Source organism: Girardinichthys multiradiatus, chromosome 21 (genome assembly GCF_021462225.1).
Source record: "Girardinichthys multiradiatus isolate DD_20200921_A chromosome 21, DD_fGirMul_XY1, whole genome shotgun sequence".
Classification (NCBI taxonomy): Eukaryota; Metazoa; Chordata; class Actinopteri; order Cyprinodontiformes; family Goodeidae; genus Girardinichthys; species Girardinichthys multiradiatus.
Window position 1 is genome coordinate 1,165,405 of NC_061813.1, and position 19,079 is coordinate 1,184,483.

General features: G+C 41.0%; 1 protein-coding gene across 1 annotated transcript in view; it reads right to left on the minus strand.

Annotated features, from left to right (window-relative positions):
* Nucleotides 1–1,752: 1,752 nt before the first annotated feature.
* LOC124857776 (phospholipid phosphatase-related protein type 4) overlaps nucleotides 1,753–19,079 on the minus strand; it is a 60,939-nt gene continuing 43,612 nt past the window's right edge. Inside the window, exons 3-7 of the mRNA XM_047349206.1 lie at nucleotides 18,359–18,488; nucleotides 17,917–18,112; nucleotides 10,910–10,967; nucleotides 7,279–7,452; nucleotides 1,753–4,097 (exon numbers count right to left, since the gene is read on the minus strand). Of these exons, the coding sequence (XP_047205162.1) occupies nucleotides 2,403–4,097; nucleotides 7,279–7,452; nucleotides 10,910–10,967; nucleotides 17,917–18,112; nucleotides 18,359–18,488 (2,253 nt within the window). The 3' untranslated portion in view covers nucleotides 1,753–2,402. The remainder of the gene's footprint in view (nucleotides 4,098–7,278; nucleotides 7,453–10,909; nucleotides 10,968–17,916; nucleotides 18,113–18,358; nucleotides 18,489–19,079) is intronic.

Genomic DNA, 19,079 nt, shown 5'->3' on the forward strand with positions numbered 1-19,079 from the left:
AAATCCAGAAAATCACACTGTGTGATTTTTAAGTAATTACATCTGTATTTGATACATCAGAAAAACAAAACTTAATATTTGCTACAAAAAACTTGTTTTGCAATTCCAGATATCAGACATTTCCTGTAGTTCTTGACGATGTTTGCACACACTGCAGCAGGAATTTTGGACCACTCCTCCATACAGATCTTCTCCAGATCCTTCAGGATTCGGGTCTGTCACTGAGCAATACGGACTATCAGCTCCCTCCAAATATTTTTGATTGGGTTCAGGTCTGGAGACTGGCTAGGCCACTCCAGGACCTTGAGATGCTTCTTACGAGGCCACTCGTTAGTAGCCCTGGCTGTGTGCTTTGTGTTGCTGCCCTGCTGGAAGACCAAACCACAACCACCTATTTTCAATGCCCTTGCTGAGGGAAGGAGGTTGTTGGTTAAGATCTCCTGATACATGGCCCCATCCATCTTCCCCTCAATATGGTGCAGTCATCCTGTCCCCTTTGCAGAAAAACATCCCCAAAGAATGATCTTTCCACCTCCATGCTTCATGGTAGGGATGGTGTTCTTAAGGTTGTACTCATCCTTCTTCTTCCTCCAAACACGGCGAGTGGAGTTTAGCCCAAAAAGCTCTATTTTTGTCTCATCAGACCACATGACCTTCTCCCATTCCTCATCTGGATCATCCAGATGGTTGTTGGCAAACTTCAGACGGGCCTGGACATGCGCTGGCTTCAACAGGTGGACTTTGTGTGCGCTGCTGGATTTGAATCCATAGCGTCATAGTGTGTCACTAATGGTCTTCTTTAAGACTGTGGTCTCTGCTCTCTTGAGGTCATTGAACCCGTCCTGCCATGTAGTTCTGGGATGATCCCTCACCTTCCTTATGATCATTGATGCCCCACAAGGTGAGATCTTGCATGGAGCCCCAGACCGTCATCTTGAACATCTTCCATTTTCTTATAATTGCACCAACAGTTATTTTCTTCTCACCAAGCTGCTTGGCTATTTTCCTGTTGACCATCTCAGCCATGTGCAGATCTACTATTTTATCCCTGATGTCCTTAGACAGCTCTCTGGTCTTCACCACTGTGGAGAGGTTGGAGTTTGTTTGATTGATTGAGTGTGGACAGGTGTCTTTTATACAGGTAATGAGTGAAGAACAGGAGGGCTTCTTAAAGAAGAACTAACAGGCCTGTGAGAGCCAGAATTCTTACTGGTTGTTAGGTGATAAAATACTTCATGCAATAAATGCAAATTAATTGCTTAAAAATCACACAATCTGATTTTCTGGATTTTTGTTTTAGATTCTGTCATTCACAGTTTGAAGAGTGCCTATAATAAAGATTAAAGACTTCCACATGCTTTGCAAGTGGCAAACCTGCAAAATCAGCAACATATCAAATACTTGTTCTTCCCACTGTGTGTGTGTGCACATATATATCTATATATATATAGATATATATATATATAGATATATATATATATATAGATATATATATATATCTATATATATATATATCTATATATATATATATATATATATATATATATATATATATAGATATATATATATATATATATAGGTTGTTTGTGTGTTGCCCTGCGATGGACTGGCGATCTGTCCAGGGTGTACCCTGCCTCTCGCCCATAGACTGCTGGAGATAGGCACCAGCTCCCCCGCGACCCACTATGGAATAAGCGGTAGAAAATGACTGACTGACTGACTATATATATATATCTATATATATATATCTATATATATATAGATATATATATATATATCTATATACATATATATATATACATATATATCTATATATACAGATATATATAATGGTACATAGTAAACATAGTGCAAGTTTCAGCTAATTTGTCTTTGTAGCTACATGTTAAATGCTAAGCTCACTTATGGTTCCAACAGTATTCTGTTAAAGATGGATTATCTACAGGAAAGTTGCATCATAAAAACCTTCTTGCCATAGTTGTAAATCTTTGTAAAATAATTGTTGGTGTATTTAGATAATGCAGAATGCTTCATGTCACGTAAATAGTTTTGGCTGGTGTAGCACCACTTTCAAGTATACAAAGTATTTACAATGTAGGGAAGTAAACATTGGTTTCTCAGCTATGAAACAATAATTTTGTCTAAATGTGAGCCTCACACTTAGTTTTTTTTTCTTTTTGGTGTTTGTATTTAGTCCAAAACATGTCTGTATAAAAAGGTTTCCTAAAGAGTGACCACAAAAAATACACAGTGATTATTTTTACAACACATGAACTGTTGTGCTTCAGTGTAAACGTGTACAAGAACCATGCTACATAAAAACTTCCATCGAATTTAAATACTTATTTTTTGAAAATACACCTCTTAGCTTCCTTCAAATGGCTGTCTGGTCATGTCATGTTTTACTCCTTGAAAGTAGGAGTAATTGATGTTCCCTTGTAGAAAATGTTCCTAGCGTTATCAGGACTGTTGGCTCTCTCTGGGATCAGGATAATATTATTGCTTTTTCTTCGCAGTGTTGACTCACGACTAGAAGCAACTGAGGGGATTTCTGAAGCAGTCTCTACACCTATGATACCACTTCCTGCTCCAACACCACCTCCTCCAGCTCCAGAACCAGAACCACATCCATCACCTGGAGTAACCCTTATGGTGGAAAGGCTTGGAGGATGGAGCCTCTGCTCTGACTGGCCAGTGTTCTGTGTGTGAACAGTGACTACGGATGGGGTCCCAACTGTAGAGGTTGTGGTAATAATATGATTGCCATGCTTTCGATCAACTGATCCTTCACGTACTGAGTCTGAACTCTCTGAGTCGACGCTTTGATCATTGTGCTCAACAGTCTGCCTGAGACTCCCAGGACCAGACCCACTACTAACATAACCAGTACCTGCATTTCCACTAACTCCATTGCCATGATCCAGTGACCGCCACCTCCAGGATCCACTTCCATCTGTGGACGGAGCTTGAATCACTGGTCTGTTATTTTCAGGGTGAGCCTCTACTCTGACAATTGCTCCAGTGCTTCCTGAAATGCTAGCAGTTGTGCTGACCAGTGAGCTGGGCCCTGTGGTGCTGATAGGGTCTTGATTGGTGAGTGCCCTGTAACGCAAACTACCCTGGCAACTTCCATTATCATTGAAACCCATACTGCTTTCGTCTAAGCTTTTGGAATGGGTTTGAAGTAGACCCTGCTGCTTGGACATAGCAATCACTTGCATGATTCGTGGCTGGGTGTTCTGAATATTTCCAGTCTTCTCGGCTGCTCTTTGCCAGTTAGCCTGAACTGTACTGTTGATCGTTATGTCACTTCCACCTCCTTCCCCCACTGTCCTTTGGGAGGGGGTGTTGTAATTTTCATGAGCTTCCTCTGGTATGTGCACCAGCTGTGAAGACCCAGGTCTAGACTGCATTAACATTCTGGACCCTCCAGTGATTCCACTGCAATTACTGGGCAGGGTGGTACTAACACCAGTAGGCAGCTTGGACATGTATGTACTGGCATCAAGGCCCCCATTTATGCCCACAGTTGATGGTTCAGAGCTGGACCGGAGCTCGATGCTGCCATGATGTGGAAGGTGGGCGGTGTGGCCAGAGGATGAGTCTACAGAGGAGGAGAAGGAGTCTGGGCATATCATTGAGCATTTATGGTTGTTGTTCTTGCTTTTCCATTGAGACAAAAGCTGCTTTGAGCGACTAGAGTCCATGGACGCATGGTGGAGAGTGGCAGCATGGCGTCTGGCGGCTTCTTCATATGCTGCTATGGCCTGAGGGGTGTGAACCCGAGGGAGCGTGTGGCTAAAAGTCATTATGGCGTCTTTGTTCTGGGGACTGCAAGGTGACATCACTTCCACATTAGTATTGGAGCGCTTTAGGCTTTCTTCAGGCCTCTGCTGCTGAAGGCCTCTGTGAAGCAGGCTTTCAGAGTGGGAGGTGGGGATGCCAGCCTCACCAGCCATACTGCCTTTCATCTTTAGGTGATGGAAAACAGCCTCCTGAGTTACATGTGGCAATGAGCAAGAAGGGTGGTGCACAAGGACAAGAGGACTGCTGCTGGTCTCCTCACTTGACTGAAAATTTCCAACTGCATACACCCCCTGGAAACATATCAAACAGAAGAACTTATTTTAATTGACAATGCAGACATCATTGATTTCTGAAATCTTTCCTATGATACCTATTACTTTCCATTTTTTTTAATTAATTCTTGTAGCCAAAGTATTGAATTTTCTTTAATGACTAAAATGTAAAAGACACACAGATAAAAATAGTTTTTCCATCTTCCTGTATGACATTTTCAACTTTGTATTCTAGTAGTTGTAGAAGATAATGTTTTAAATTTTACATTACCATTAGTAAAATGTTGTTTATTCAAGTTTCTTTAAGTTGCCAGAAAGCAACAAAATGAGCCTCATAGTTGTGAAAACCAGCTCATTCCATGTAGCAGTGATGTTTTATGCATTTAAGTTTCCACCAAGGCCTGTCGGGGTTGGTGTGTTTTTATTATTAATTATAATTTTTCAATATTTACAATACAAACTTGCTCTCTGCTTAGATCAAAACTGGGGGAAGTTTCTTCCCTGCTTGCAAATTCTTTTTGCTCTCTCTCAGATTAAAGTCGTACACAGGTACACTCAGTATAAGGAAACAAGCGCACTCCAACTAAATCTGTGACCTAGCAGTTGCACACTGTCATTCTATTGGCTGATATGGTTGCTAGGAGATGATACAACTTTAATCTGAGAGAGAGCCAAAAGAATTTGCGAGCAGGAAAGAAACTTGAGAGCTCAGTTTTGATCCGAGCAGAGAGCAAGTTTGTGCGCATGGAGGATGAAGCAAGCAGGAGGAGAAATGATCTATGCAAGAAGCATTAAATCAGAGCGCAGAAACAAAGATTGGAGAGAGAACAGAGTATATTTGGAAGAAAGCAGAAGTTTTGAGGGCAAGCGGAATGAAATCCTGTTCTCAAATTGAAAATTTGTGCTCTTGTGCTCCTTCCTGGCTGATGCCAGCCTCCAGACCTCCTTCTCAGCTGTCGCGGGCCTCCAGACCACCTGCTCCTTCGTCTCTGGTTTCCTGGCTCTCGTCATAGCCACCATCGCCGGCCACCAAGGTTTCAACGTTACTGCCGACCCCTAGACCTTCGTTGCCGCCTGCCAAGGTATTAACACCTCTGGCCTCTTAAAATTTGTGCCTTGCCAGGACATCCTCACGGCCATCTGACTGACCTCTGTGCCTGCTGGGGATGACCTGCCGGCCATCCACCTGAACTCTGCCTACCCAAAACAACCTCTTGGCCGTCCACCTGAACTGTTTTTCGTTTTGGTTGCCCTGTAGTTAGATCTGTGCATTCATTGGTCCATTCTCCAGTACTTATACTTGCCTATTGTCATTATTCCCCACCGGTTCCTCCTGGAAAACTACTCTGGTCACTACCCTGTTTGCTCCCTGTCTATGGGTTCTGTGTTCCCATGCTCTTGTTATTGTCCTGCCCATGTCTTACACCTGCCTGTGTTTGGATTAAATCATTGGAATGCAGGTGAAACATGAATCCCTCCTGTATTTGTAAGGTTGGCCTCGGTAAATGCAGGTGTTCTTCTAAAGCATGAATCCTACTGATTCCTGACTTTTGATCATTATCTCACTTACAGGGGTTGGACAATGAAACTGAAACACCTGGTTTTAGACCACAATAATTTATTAGTATGGTGTAGGGCCTCCTTTTGCGGCCAATACTGCGTCAATTCATCTTGGGAATGACATATACAAATCCTGCACAGTGGTCAGAGGGATTTTAAGCCATTCTTCTTGCAGGATAGTAGCCAGGTCACTACGTGATACTGGTGGAGGAAAACGTTTCCTGACTCGCTCCTCCAAAACACCCCAAAGTGGCTCAATAATATTTAGATCTGGTGACTGTGCAGGCCATGGGAGATGTTCAACTTCACTTTCATGTTCATCAAACCAATCTTTCACCAGTCTTGCTGTGTATATTGGTGCATTGTCATCCTGATACACGGCACCACCTTCAGGATACAATGTTTGAACCATTGGATGCACATGGTCCTCAAGAATGGTTCGGTAGTCCTTGGCAGTGATGTGGCCATCTAGCACAAGTATTGGGCCAAGGGAATGTCATGATATGGCAGCCCAAACCATCACTGATCCACCCCCATGCTTCACTCTGGGCATGCAACAGTCTGGGTGGTACGCTTCTTTGGGACTTCTCCACACCGTAACTCTCCCGGATGTGGGGAAAACAGTAAAGGTTGACTCATCAGAGAACAATACATGTTTCATATTGTCCACAGCCCAAGATTTGCGCTCCTTGCACCATTGAAACCGACGTTTGGCATTGGCATGAGTGACCAAAGGTTTGGCTATAGCAGCCCGGCTGTGTATATTGACCCTGTGGAGCTCCTGACGGACAGTTCTGGTGGAAACAGGAGAGTTGAGGTGCACATTTAATTCTGCCGTGATTTGGGCAGCCGTGGTTTTATGTTTTTTGGATACAATCCGGGTTAGCACCAGAACATCCCTTTCAGACAGCTTCCTCTTGCGTCTACAGTTAATCCTGTTGGATGTGGTTCATCCTTCTTGGTGGTATGCTGACATTACCCTGGATACCGTGGCTCTTGATACATCACAAAGACTTGCTGTCTTGGTCACAGATGCGCCAGCAAGACGTGCACCAACAATTTGTCCTCTTTTGAACTCTGGTATGTCACCTATAATGTTGTGTGCATTTCAATATTTTGAGCAAAACTGTGCTCTTACCCTGCTAATTGAACCTTCACACTCTGCTCTTACTGGTGCAATGTGCAATCAATGAAGACTGGCTACTAGGCTGGTCCAATTTAGCCATGAAACCTCCCACACTAAAATGACAGGTGTTACACTTTCATTGTCCAACCCCTGTATATCCAACATGTTTCTGTCAGTTGCATGTGTCGGCTTGTGATAAATGCACATGAAAGTGAGTCAATTTGTCCATATGTTTTACATTTGCTCATTTTTTAAGACATATAATAGTTTGAGACAAGATTATGGCTGCACAAAAGTGACTGAATAGATTCAAGATATCTTAATGTCTGTATAATTATTTTGCACAAATAGCTGAAGTCATTTCAGTCTAATGAAGAGTTTTAGTGAAAAACTCAAAGTTGCTTGTGATGAAAGATGCTGTTTACAAAAACACACATTCAAAAGGAAATTGTTTTCCTGGTAACGTTACCATCTAAAAGATTTAAGAAAGAGAGTTATTTTTGACGGTCTTACCAGGTACACTGCAATAGCTCCTCCAATCAGAAATCCTAGGTAAACATCAGCAGCGTGGTTCTTATACTGAATGATCCTGGTCAAACCACAAATGATGGCACTCATTATAAAAGAGAAGACTAGCAGAGGCTTAAGCAGCTTGGACGAGTCTGAGAGTGTGCTGTTGAAATACATCTGTCAAGACAAAAACAGAAGCCACATCATTCCCATGTCATTTTGCATTGTCCAGTTGTTTATATAATACAATGCTGTGTCAACACTTTTCTGTAATGTTAAAGCTCTCTTGATCAGTAGCTGTCCAGGCTTTCTGGAGATCATTCAAACTTTGTACTTGGCTTTTGTATTTTGACTTAGGCTGTATCGTAAATCATTTTCAGTCAAGTCCGATAATCTGCTGTATACTATGTTTTCAGGTAACAACTGTTCGGGAATCCCCAAAGTTAAATTACTTCGTTATTTCCACCAAACTGTGTTATATTGGGAAGAGTATAGATTTGACTCAGGGTACAGTGTGTTGGTAGTGTGCTAATTCCACACAAGGAAGATACCTTCTGTCTATGAGGCCACAGAGCTAAATACTGCTCCACAGTGCATGGGGATTAAATTTAAAATCAGTTCTTTTTAGCTTTTTCTTATGTGTAGACACAATCCAGAATCAGTGCTTGAATTTGTGGGATCAGGATTCCGTGACAAAATATCAACACTGAAAATGAGTTAAAAAGCAGCCAACATCCAAAAAAAGACCTTTAGAAGCTCAACGAACTATTAATCAAAACCATTTAAAGAAACCTTAGAAAGTATGGCTTTCTGGGAGGAACATATAAGTGTTGACGGTTGGACCCATTACTTTCCAATGTACTGTATATTAAGCATAAAAAAGTGTTACATAATTTCTGATCAAATCAGATGTTTAGGCTCAGCTTGTGTGCAAAGTGAGCATAACTTGTTCCCTATTTTTATTCTTCCTTTCTCATGCTATCTGCCATGGAGCCTACTTATAAATGTGTTTCACAGTATCAGACTTGTTTTTATAAAGTCTTTGGTCTTTTAGCAGAACAATAACCTAACACTCAGAAAGAATATCCAAAAATGTTTGGGAAAGTCCGGTTTAATGGCTTCTTAGATACACAACCAGTCGAAAGTCTGGGTACACCTTCTCATTCGATGGTTTGTCTATATTTTTATTCCTACCTCCAGGACTCCTTCAGGACTGTTAGAAAACCATCTCAGGTGACTACCTCATGAAGTTCATCTAGAGAATGCCAAGAGTGTGAAAAAAAGTAAGCAAAGCAAAGGGGTATTTTGAAGAAAGATGTTTTGAGTTATGTCAGAATTTTGCTAAATAATTATATATACTTTTGCTTCATAGTTTTGATGAACTTTGATAAAATGATAGACATAGTTTTCTATGTGTCTATAATTTAGACAGTAAGAAAAACAAGCAAAAGCCACTGAATGACAAGGGTGTGTTCAAAACTTTGACTGGTAGTGTATATGTGACAATAGAGTGTATATGCATGTATATTAGAGGTGGCATGTGATTAAATACGACATTTATTTACAGTGTTAGTAAATAATTAATCACAATCACATGTTTATTAAATACCAATATTTGACATTTAAATTCAATACATTTTTGGATGCTCACTGAATCAACAAATAAACATATATGATTTATATATGATGTAAAATTATACCTTAGTGGAAACTGGAATGTATGTGTGTGTGTTCCAGATATGTACAGGTCCTTCTCAAAATATTAGCATATTGTGATAAAGTTAATTATTTTCCATAATGTCATGATGAAAATTTAACATTCATATATTTTAGATTCATTGCACACTAACTGAAATATTTCAGGTCTTTTATTGTCTTAATACGGATGATTTTGGCATACAGCTCATGAAAACCCAAAATTCCTATCTCACAAAATTAGCATATTTCATCCGACCAATAAAAGAAAAGTGCTTTTAATACAAAAAACGTCAACCTTCAAATAATCATGTACAGTTATGCACTCAATACTTGGTCGGGAATCCTTTTGCAGAAATGACTGCTTCAATGCGGCGTGGCATCGAGGCAATCAACTTGTGGCACTGCTGAGGTCTTATGGAGGCCCAGGATGCTTCAATAGCGGCCTTTAGCTCATCCAGAGTGTTGGGTCTTGAGTCTCTCAACGTTCTCTTCACAATATCCCACAGATTCTCTATGGGGTTCAGGTCAGGAGAGTTGGCAGGCCAATTGAGCACAGTGATACCATGGTCAGTAAACCATTTACCAGTGGTTTTGGCACTGTGAGCAGGTGCCAGGTGGTGCTGAAAAATGAAATCTTCATCTCCATAAAGCTTTTCAACAGATGGAAGCATGAAGTGCTCCAAAATCTCCTGATAGCTAGCTGCATTGACCCTGCCCTTGATAAAACACAGTGGACCAACACCAGCAGCTGACACGGCACCCCAGACCATCACTGACTGTGGGTACTTGACACTGGACTTCTGGCATTTTGGCATTTCCTTCTCCCCAGTCTTCCTCCACACTCTGGCACCTTGATTTCCGAATGACATGCAGAATTTGCTTTCATCTGAAAAAGTACTTTGGACCACTGAGCAACAGTCCAGTGCTGCTTCTCTGTAGCCCAGGTCAGGCGCTGCTGCCGCTGTTTCTGGTTCAAAAGTGGCTTGACCTGGGGAATGCGGCACCTGTAGCCCATTTCCTGCACACGCCTGTGCACGGTGGCTCTGGATGTTTCTACTCCAGACTCAGTCCACTGCTTCCGCAGGTCCCCCAAGGTCTGGAATCGGCCCTTCTCCACAATCTTCCTCAGGGTCCGGTCACCTCTTCTCGTTGTGCAGCGTTTTCTGCCACACTTTTTCCTTCCCACAGACTTCCCACTGAGGTGCCTTGATACAGCACTCTGGGAACAGCCTATTCGTTCAGAAATTTCTTTCTCTATCTTACCCTCTTGCTTGAGGGTGTCAATAGTGGCCTTCTGGACAGCAGTCAGGTCGGCAGTCTTACCCATGATTGGGGTTTTGAGTGATGAACCAGGCTGGGAGTTTTAAAGGCCTCAGGAATCTTTTGCAGGTGTTTAGAGTTAACTCGTTGATTCAGATGATTAGGTTCATAGCTCGTTTAGAGACCCTTTTAATGATATGCTAATTTTGTGAGATAGGAATTTTGGGTTTTCATGAGCTGTATGCCAAAATCATCCGTATTAAGACAATAAAAGACCTGAAATATTTCAGTTAGTGTGCAATGAATCTAAAATATATGAATGTTAAATTTTCATCATGACATTATGGAAAATAATTAACTTTATCACAATATGCTAATATTTTGAGAAGGACCTGTATGTACCATTACACCCCTAGTATATATCTTTGAAATGTTTATAGATCTGTTTAATGATCTAATATATTTAAGACTGACTTAAGAGAAAAAAACAGGGAATCTTTTAGGAAATAAATAATTTTTCATACCGCTCTATACTTAAGCTATGGGAGCAGATCCAGCTGCCAGGCATGTGAGTAACTATATAGACCAGATAATAAAAGACTATTATCCTCATTAAAATGTGTATTTAAATCTGTCCATGGTACACGTGTGTTTTTAGAAAGGCTTAATTACTCACTGATATGTAGACAGCAGCAAAGGAACCTAAGGTAGCATGCTGAGATGGGAAGGATTTTCTGTAACAGAACAAAGAGCATGAGTGAATCAACAGTAAGGCAGAAGAAACTCATGTATAATGAGATAAATAAGGCAGCAGCATTTTGTTTCTACGGGTTCTCTCATCAAACCAAATTAGATGTCTTGTTTTATGAGCTTCAGCCTTTACATTTTACTGTAACCACCCCTCAAGGACCCTATAAAATGTGTATAAGCATATAATCAGTGTTTAATCCAGTCTTATGGTGCACTCCAGCAGGAGCTGCAAAGGGAATGTGAACCTGTGGCCCAGTTTCTTACAGAGTTCTTTCCAAATGACCTATTTTTAACAGCTCCTTAAATCCAGTCCTCTATTCAGCCCGGCTCTGCTGGTGTGTGAATCAGAGCGTCTTGATGCATTCAAGCAGTTGTATCCATGTGTGCCTTCATTTCATTTCCATCTGAAACATCTGTGGAATTATAAATAATTAATACAAATGTGAGAACTGACTGCACTGCTTCTCATGGAGCTGACCTAAATTTATAGCTGAAATCAGCAGTGCAAGCAGATTTCTTTACTACTGCATTGGTGAAGTATTCTAATGTTTTTTAATGTGGTATCACTGTGGTTTTTACAGCCAACGCTTTAATGGCTAACAAGTGTCTCTGGTAGCTGAGAGTTATTTTAGTAGTTAAATGTCAAATCTGGGTTTTTCTTATATTTCCTGTTTTTTTTTTCTTTTGGCTGAACATTGCCTAGGAGCAGTAGTTCAAAAAGTATAATTTTTTATAAAATTTCACTACATTTTCTCTGTGCAAATCTGGAAAATATATCTATACACATGGCTTGCTCATTTTAAATCTCTAAATATAAAGAGTTGACCTTTGTATTTAAAATAAATACATTTAAAATCAAATCAAATCAAATGGAAATTTTTTTTTAGATTGTCAACAAACCCTGTTAAATAAGTCAATTGACTTTTTTACATGACCTCTAAATTAAATTAAATAAATTATTTAAAAATCATAAAGTCTTCCAAAGAATCTGTACTCAGTAAGGATGAATTCAGTTCAGCTTTCACTTGTTGTAAGTCATTTAGATTTCAAATTTGAGCTGATCAAGGAAGAAGAAAAACTATTTTATAATAAGTCATCTTTCTAATGCCCCATACCCATGGGCTCTACTTGGGTCGGCTCCACTCCACTTGGTCCATTTTGCAAACGTTTCCATTACTAGCCCAGTATTGGCTTTTTTGGTCCCTGCTCCTGAGCTGAAAACAGCCTCCGTTTTGTGGCTCTCTTGGCTCTGACAAGCTCATTGCCCCATGTGGGAAAGTACTCATCCTCACGTCAAAAACCTGTGCTTTTCGGGCTGGTATGTGTTTCATCTAATTATCCTGAGAAAACCTATACAAGAAATTCTTGCATATAGAATAATACAAAACATTTTTGTATTTCATTTATGTATGTTTTTATTTTCTATTTATTTATTTTCTATGGTTTCACACAGATTCATTTAATGTGACAATGTCACACGGTAACGTTAATAGCAGCACAGCGCACAACACTGATGGCTGGGGGCGGGCTTCAAGCCATAGCTCCAGCTGTCAGTGGCTCTGTAGAAACACAACAGGTTCTGTGCCTAGTGAAGCAAGACCGAGTGGAGTAGAGCCATGCAGAGCTGGAAAGTCAATGGAAAAGAGCTACAGTGGGAATTGCTTAATGATCGAGAGGAAATCAACAGTTATAAAGACTGCAGAAGCTACTGTAAAACATGAGGCTTTGTTGACAAAGCTGATCAAAATAATTGACTCACCAACTAGTCTAAAAAAGATCGATAGAAGAGTTGACTACCAGTATAATTCATTGCAGCCCTTGCAAATAACATTAGATCAATAATTGTTTGGAATTGCTAATATGTACCCATCAAACATCAAGCAGAAAAAAACATGTTTCTTTGGCTTAAATGCACCCAGTTATATTCCTTAAGAGCAGGACTGAAAACATAGAGAGAATACATTTTGATGTTAACACAAATTGCCCGGTATCTCTAACTTTGCCTCAAATGTCATTCTTTAACACATCTTCAATTATGAGATCTTTGTGACATAAGAATTATGGGCAACCATATCCAGAAATACCAAGGTTGTTGTTTTTACCGCTGGTTGCATGCTCAGCTGTCAGGATTTTCTTTAGTTGTTGATATGGCAACCAGGTAATTGTACAGAAAACTGATTGGAAAATTGGCTTGCAAAGTAATCCATATTCATTTTTGGCTGTCTTGGTTAATTTGTTAAATGATAGATAACCTTAATAGTGAATTGACTAGATGGCTGGTCAATGCTAGATACAATATATTGCCAAAGTATGCAGTCCCCCATCCACGTAATTGAAAGAAGTTGTTCCATAAACCTAGGTGTATAAAATCAAACACCTAGGCATGCAGACTGTTTCTACCAACATTTGTGAAAGAATAGGTCGTTCTCAGGAGCTCAGTGAGTTGCAGCATGGTACTGTGATCGGATGCCACCTGTGCAACAAGTCCAGTGATTAAATTTCCTCGCTCCTAAATATTCCACAGTCAACTGTCAGAAAGTGGAAGCGATTGGGAACAACAATGACTTAGCCGTGAAGTGGTAGGACACATAAACTGACAGATGCTGGTCACCAACTTTCTTCAGAGTCAATCGCTACAGACCTCCAAACTTCACGTCGCCTTCAGATGAGGTCAATAACAGTGAGTAGAGAGCTTCATGGAATGGGTTTCCATGGCTGAGCAGTTGTATCCAAGCCATACATCACCAAGAGCAATGCAATGTGTCTGATGCAGTGGTGTGAAGCACACCGCCACTTGACTCTAGAGCAGTGGAGGTGCGTTCACTGCAGTGAAGAATCATGCTTCTCCATCTGGCAATCTGGGTTTGAGTTTGGCGGTTGCCAGTAGAACGGTAATTGTCCGACTGTGCTGTGCAAGATGTCAAGTTTGGTGGAGGGGGATTATGCTGTCGGGTTGTTTTATGAGATTTGGCCCCTTAGTTCCAGTGAACGGAACTATGAATGCTTCAGCAGACCAAGAGATTTTAGACAATTCCATGAACCAAACCTTTTGGGAACAGTTTGGAGATGGCCCCTTCCTCTTCCAGCATGACTGTGCACCAGTGCACAAATAAAGATCCATTAAGACATGATTGAAAGATTCTGGTGTGGATGAGCTTGACTGGCCTTTGGGATGAATTGGAGCGGAGACTGGGAGCCAATCTTCTTGTCCAACATCACAAATGTGCTTCTGAAAGAATGGTCAAAAATTTCCTTTAACACACTCCAAAACCTTGTGGACAGCCTTCCCAGAACAGTTGAAGCTGTTATAGCTGCAAAGGGTGGACCAACATCATATTGAACCCAATGGATTAATAATGGGATGTCAGTTAAGTCCATATGCATGTCAAGGCAGGTGAGTGAGTGGTGGCCTAGTGGTTAGAGCAGGAGGTTTGTGTTCCGGAAGGGACACAAGGGGCTGGGTTTGTATCCCACAGATTGCCACTCTGGGTCCCTGAGCAAGACCCTTAGCCCCAGAATGCTCCATGGGCGCTGCACAACGGCAGCCCACTGCTCCCTATAAGGGATGGGTTAAATGCAGAGGGTCTAATTTCCCCTTTGGAATCAATAAAGTATTAATTATTATTTTGGCAATATAGTGCATCACCTCAGAAAACACATTGGGGCTTCTCACATACAGTACAGACCAAAAGCTTGGACACACCTTCTCATTCAAAGAGCTTTATTTTCATGACTCTGAATATTGTAGCTTCACACTGAAGGCATCAAAACTATGAATTAACACATGTGGAATTATATACTGAACAAAAAATTATGAAACAACTGTCTTATATTCTAGGTTCTTCAAAGTAGCCACCTTTTGCTTTGATTACTGCTCCGCACACTCTTGGCATTCTGTTTATGAGCTTCAAGAGGTAGTCACCTGAAATGGTTTTCACTTCATAGGTGTGCCCTGTCAGGTTTAATAAGTGGGATTTCAAGCCTTATAAATGAGGTTGGGACCATCAGTTGTGTTGTGCAGGAGGTGGATACAGTACACAGCTGATAGTCCTATTGAATATACTGTTAGAATTTGTATTAAAGCAAGAAAAAAAAGCAGCTATGTAAAGAAAAACGAGTGGCCATCATTTCTTTAAGAAATGATGGTCAGTCAGTTCAAACAATTGGGAAAACTTTGAAAGTGTCCCCAAGTGCAGTCACAAAAACCATCAAGCGCTACAAAGAAACTGGCTCACATGAGGACCGCCCCAGGAAAGGAAGACCAAGAGTCACCTCTTTGGTTCCAACCACCGTGTCTTTGTGCAGCGCAGAAGAGGTGAATGGATGGACTCTACATGCCTGGTTCCCACCGTGAAGCATGGAGGAGGAGGTGTGATGGTGTGGGGGTGCTTTGCTGGTGACACTGTTGGGGATTTATTCAAAATTGAAGGCATACTGAACCAGCATGGCTACCACAGCATCTTGCAGCGGCATGCTATTCCATCCGGTTTGCATTTAGTTGGACCATCATTTATTTTTCAACAGGACAATGACCCCAAACACACCTCCAGGTTGTGTAAGGGCTATTTGACCAATAAGGAGAGTGATGGGGTGCTGCGCCAGATGACCTGGCCTCCACAGTCACCGGACCTGAACCCAATGGAGATGGTTTGGGGTGAGCTGGACCGCAGAGTGAAGGCAAAAGGGCCAACAAGTGCTAAGCACTCTGGGAACTTCTTCAAGACTGTTGGAAAACCATTTCAGGTGACTACCTCTTGAAGCTCATCAACAGAATGCCAAGAGTGTGCGGAGCAGTAATCAAAGCAAAAGGTGGCTACTTTGAAGAACCTAGAATATAAGACATATTTTCAGTTGTTTCACACTTTTTTGTTCAGTATATAATTCCACATGTGTTAATTCATAGTTTTGATGCCTTCAGTGTGAAGCTACAATATTCATAGTCATGAAAATAAAGAAAACTCTTTGAATGAGAAGGTGTGTCCAAACCTTTGGTCTGTACTGTATATGATTTCCTCTATGAGCTCTACAGATTGGAGTATGTCCTTGGCTAACACAAAATAGTCCCAAAATCCTACTTGTGACAAGCAAATAAATGAAAACGAATTGTGGTGCAAGAGCTCGGAAAATTCAAGCACTACAGCTAGTAACTACTATTCAGGCCCGATATCTGGGTGTAGTGATGGACCCACTACTGTAACAGTGTCTTCACAGGTCTGCCTAAAAAGTCGATCAGACAGCTTCTGTCAGGATCTGTGTGTGTGTGTGTGTGCACTGTGTACTTCTATTCATTGTCAGTGTTTCTCAGTTGGTGCTGGAGGTTCTCAGGTGCTCTGGGTGACAGGTATAACCTATCTACTGATTGCATGGAGGAGTACTTAAGCGGGAGGCTGCCAGCACTTCGATGTCAGAGTGTTTGCCTTCAGTGGTAACAAGCTCAGCCTCTACTGATTTTTGCTTCGTTTTTGTGCTCCATATAACTTTGTATTTTGCTCCCTCGCAAGTTTCTAACCTAAAGCTTTGTTTACCTTGCTGAGGCTCAACTACGCTCCAGAAGGTTCTGGAGAATTAAGATTATCGCCTACTGGAAATTGGAACTTCCTTTTTGTGGACTTCGTACTCAACCACCTGTACTTTTCGGACACAGACCACGCTGGCGGCTTCCCGCTTCCTCCTCCTTCAGGACCAAGGCATAAGCGTACCCTGTTCCACCCTCCAACACAAGTACCCGCACCAAGCTATCTCTGCTTTTCACCAAGTCCTCTCAGACAGCACCAGAGAGAACAGTTGAGCAACTTCTACTTCGCAAGCCAAGACCCTGAATCCCTCTACCCCTGGTGGTTCAAGCAGCAAAAATTTAGTAAGCCATTTCTCAGATCTTTTAGTAATTTTTCAACATTATCCTTTGTTCATCAGTCATTTCTCCTTTCTTCCCGTACAGTTGGCGTTTCCCGTCCCCCCTCCTGATTATTTTGCTGACAATAAAAACACCTTACATTCTGTTCTTCTGAGCGTTTTTCTGTATGTGGGTCAAAGCTGTCTGGAAAACAATGACAGCTTCAGCTGATCCAGAACGCTGCTGCCTGCATCCTCACTAAAGCTCAGAAAGTAGAGAACTTCACCCCAGTTCTAAAGATTTATTGCTGTTGTATCAACCTTCTGAGACACTTAGCTCTTCTGGTTAGTCTACTCTGCATCCCCAGAATCAGAACCAAACATGGAGAAGCGACAATCAGTTCTTATGCTTCTCTAATCTGGAACAAACTTCCAAAAAACCCAGTTCTTTTAAATAAAACCCCATTTGTATAAAGTTACATTTGTTTTATTTAAACTCTAAACTAAAACATGATTAATTTCCGTAAGTAATCCGACTTTTCTTCTCTTTAGTATATCACTACAATGTACCTTTTAATGTTTTTTCCATTTTTATGTTTTCATCATATAAAGCACTTTCGATTGTCTTATTGCTTACATGTGCTATATAAATAAACTGGCCTTTTGCGTGTCATCCAATATATAATAACTCTTCTTTTTTCTGCTCTGCTACATCTTGCTCAGTCTCATCTACATAAAAAAGACCCTGGGTTTGACATTAATAAAAATTTATATACTCTAGATGCTCTTCTGCAATATTTTAAGAAAGAAAACATATTTCTTTACATTTATTTCACATATTAAATAAAAGTCCTAAAATATTAATACAACATAGAGCTGACATATATAGAATAAACCGCCCAAACATACTTTCGCTGGTCAGTTCTTATTTAATACATTTTTAAACTGTTGCAAAGGAACAAAAAACATCCTCTTTAATTGCAGCATTTTGTCATGCTGACGACACGTTAGAATTACCCTGATAAGCTGATTTGACTTTTCTTGGTGGGAAGTTCTTAGTTTTAGTATTAAATAAAAGCGAAGAATCTTTTTCCTCCTCACCTCCCCTGGTTTATGGCTGCAGGGTCTGCTCCTGAACAGATATCCTCTATTACATACGGGTTCTTGTCACAACCGACGTTAAGTGTGGTGTAGTTGGGTTTGCACACAGTGAGAAAGTAGGGTGTTGGGTAGCCAGTCATCAGTTGCAGGATGTCAGTAATAAGGGCTGTCGCACAAAGGCCAAATGCGTGAACACCTGAGGGAGAAACAAACAAACTCTAACTCTGTGTTAAACATGGGGTGAAGGTCAAAAATATGCATCCATTCAGGAGCCACTTGTACCTCCTGAATAGTCTTCCACTTGTTTAATTTCTTACATCTACACAGTACAGTTGTGGGATAAGGTATTTTAGTACAAAAACCATGTCCAAAAAAACAACATGAGAAAATATAACCGAGTTAGAAATGACTATTCCACCAAAAAGAAAGAAAAAAAGCATACCAACAAAGCGGATGGCTCTGCGAATGAAAGAGTTGAAATTGCAGCCGGCTGCGTTGATGTTGGCCTCTGTCCCACCGCCACTTTTCATTCGAGAGAGGCAGCAGAACAAGATGGCCTCTCCAATCATGATCTGTTAAACACAATCATTTATTTATTACGTGTTTCCAGGCAGATGTAGCACACGTTTCATTGAGGATGGCAGACGACTCAACATACTATGTCGAGTTTGAACACACTGAAGACTTAATAGTTATTTATTCTTCACATGTGACATCAAGGTACTTTACAAGACAAACAGGTCCAATATATGATCTAATCAGTTCAGTCTTAAAGACATATTAAATCAGTTGAATTCAAGTTAAAAAAGGGCAAGTTCCATTTATTATTTTGATTGATACAATGTTTTCTATCTAAGTAAACCAAGCCAATTGCATTGAGTCACTGACTGTGCAGCAGTCCCTCTTCGTGAGCAAGCATGTGGCGACAGTCGGCAGTTGATTACATCGAGCCACTACAGCAACTCCCCTGCTTGATGCTCTGCGGTCTTGCAGCTGGTGGTTGGTATTCTCAAAGACAAGAGCTCTTTGCATGACTCAAATTTTACTCGTACTCATCATCTTCCGCTTCATCCGGGACCAGGTCACGGGGGCAGTAGACTTAGTAGAGACACCTCTGCTTCCAACAGGGAATGCGTGACAGCAGGATTGAGGAGATCCTCGAA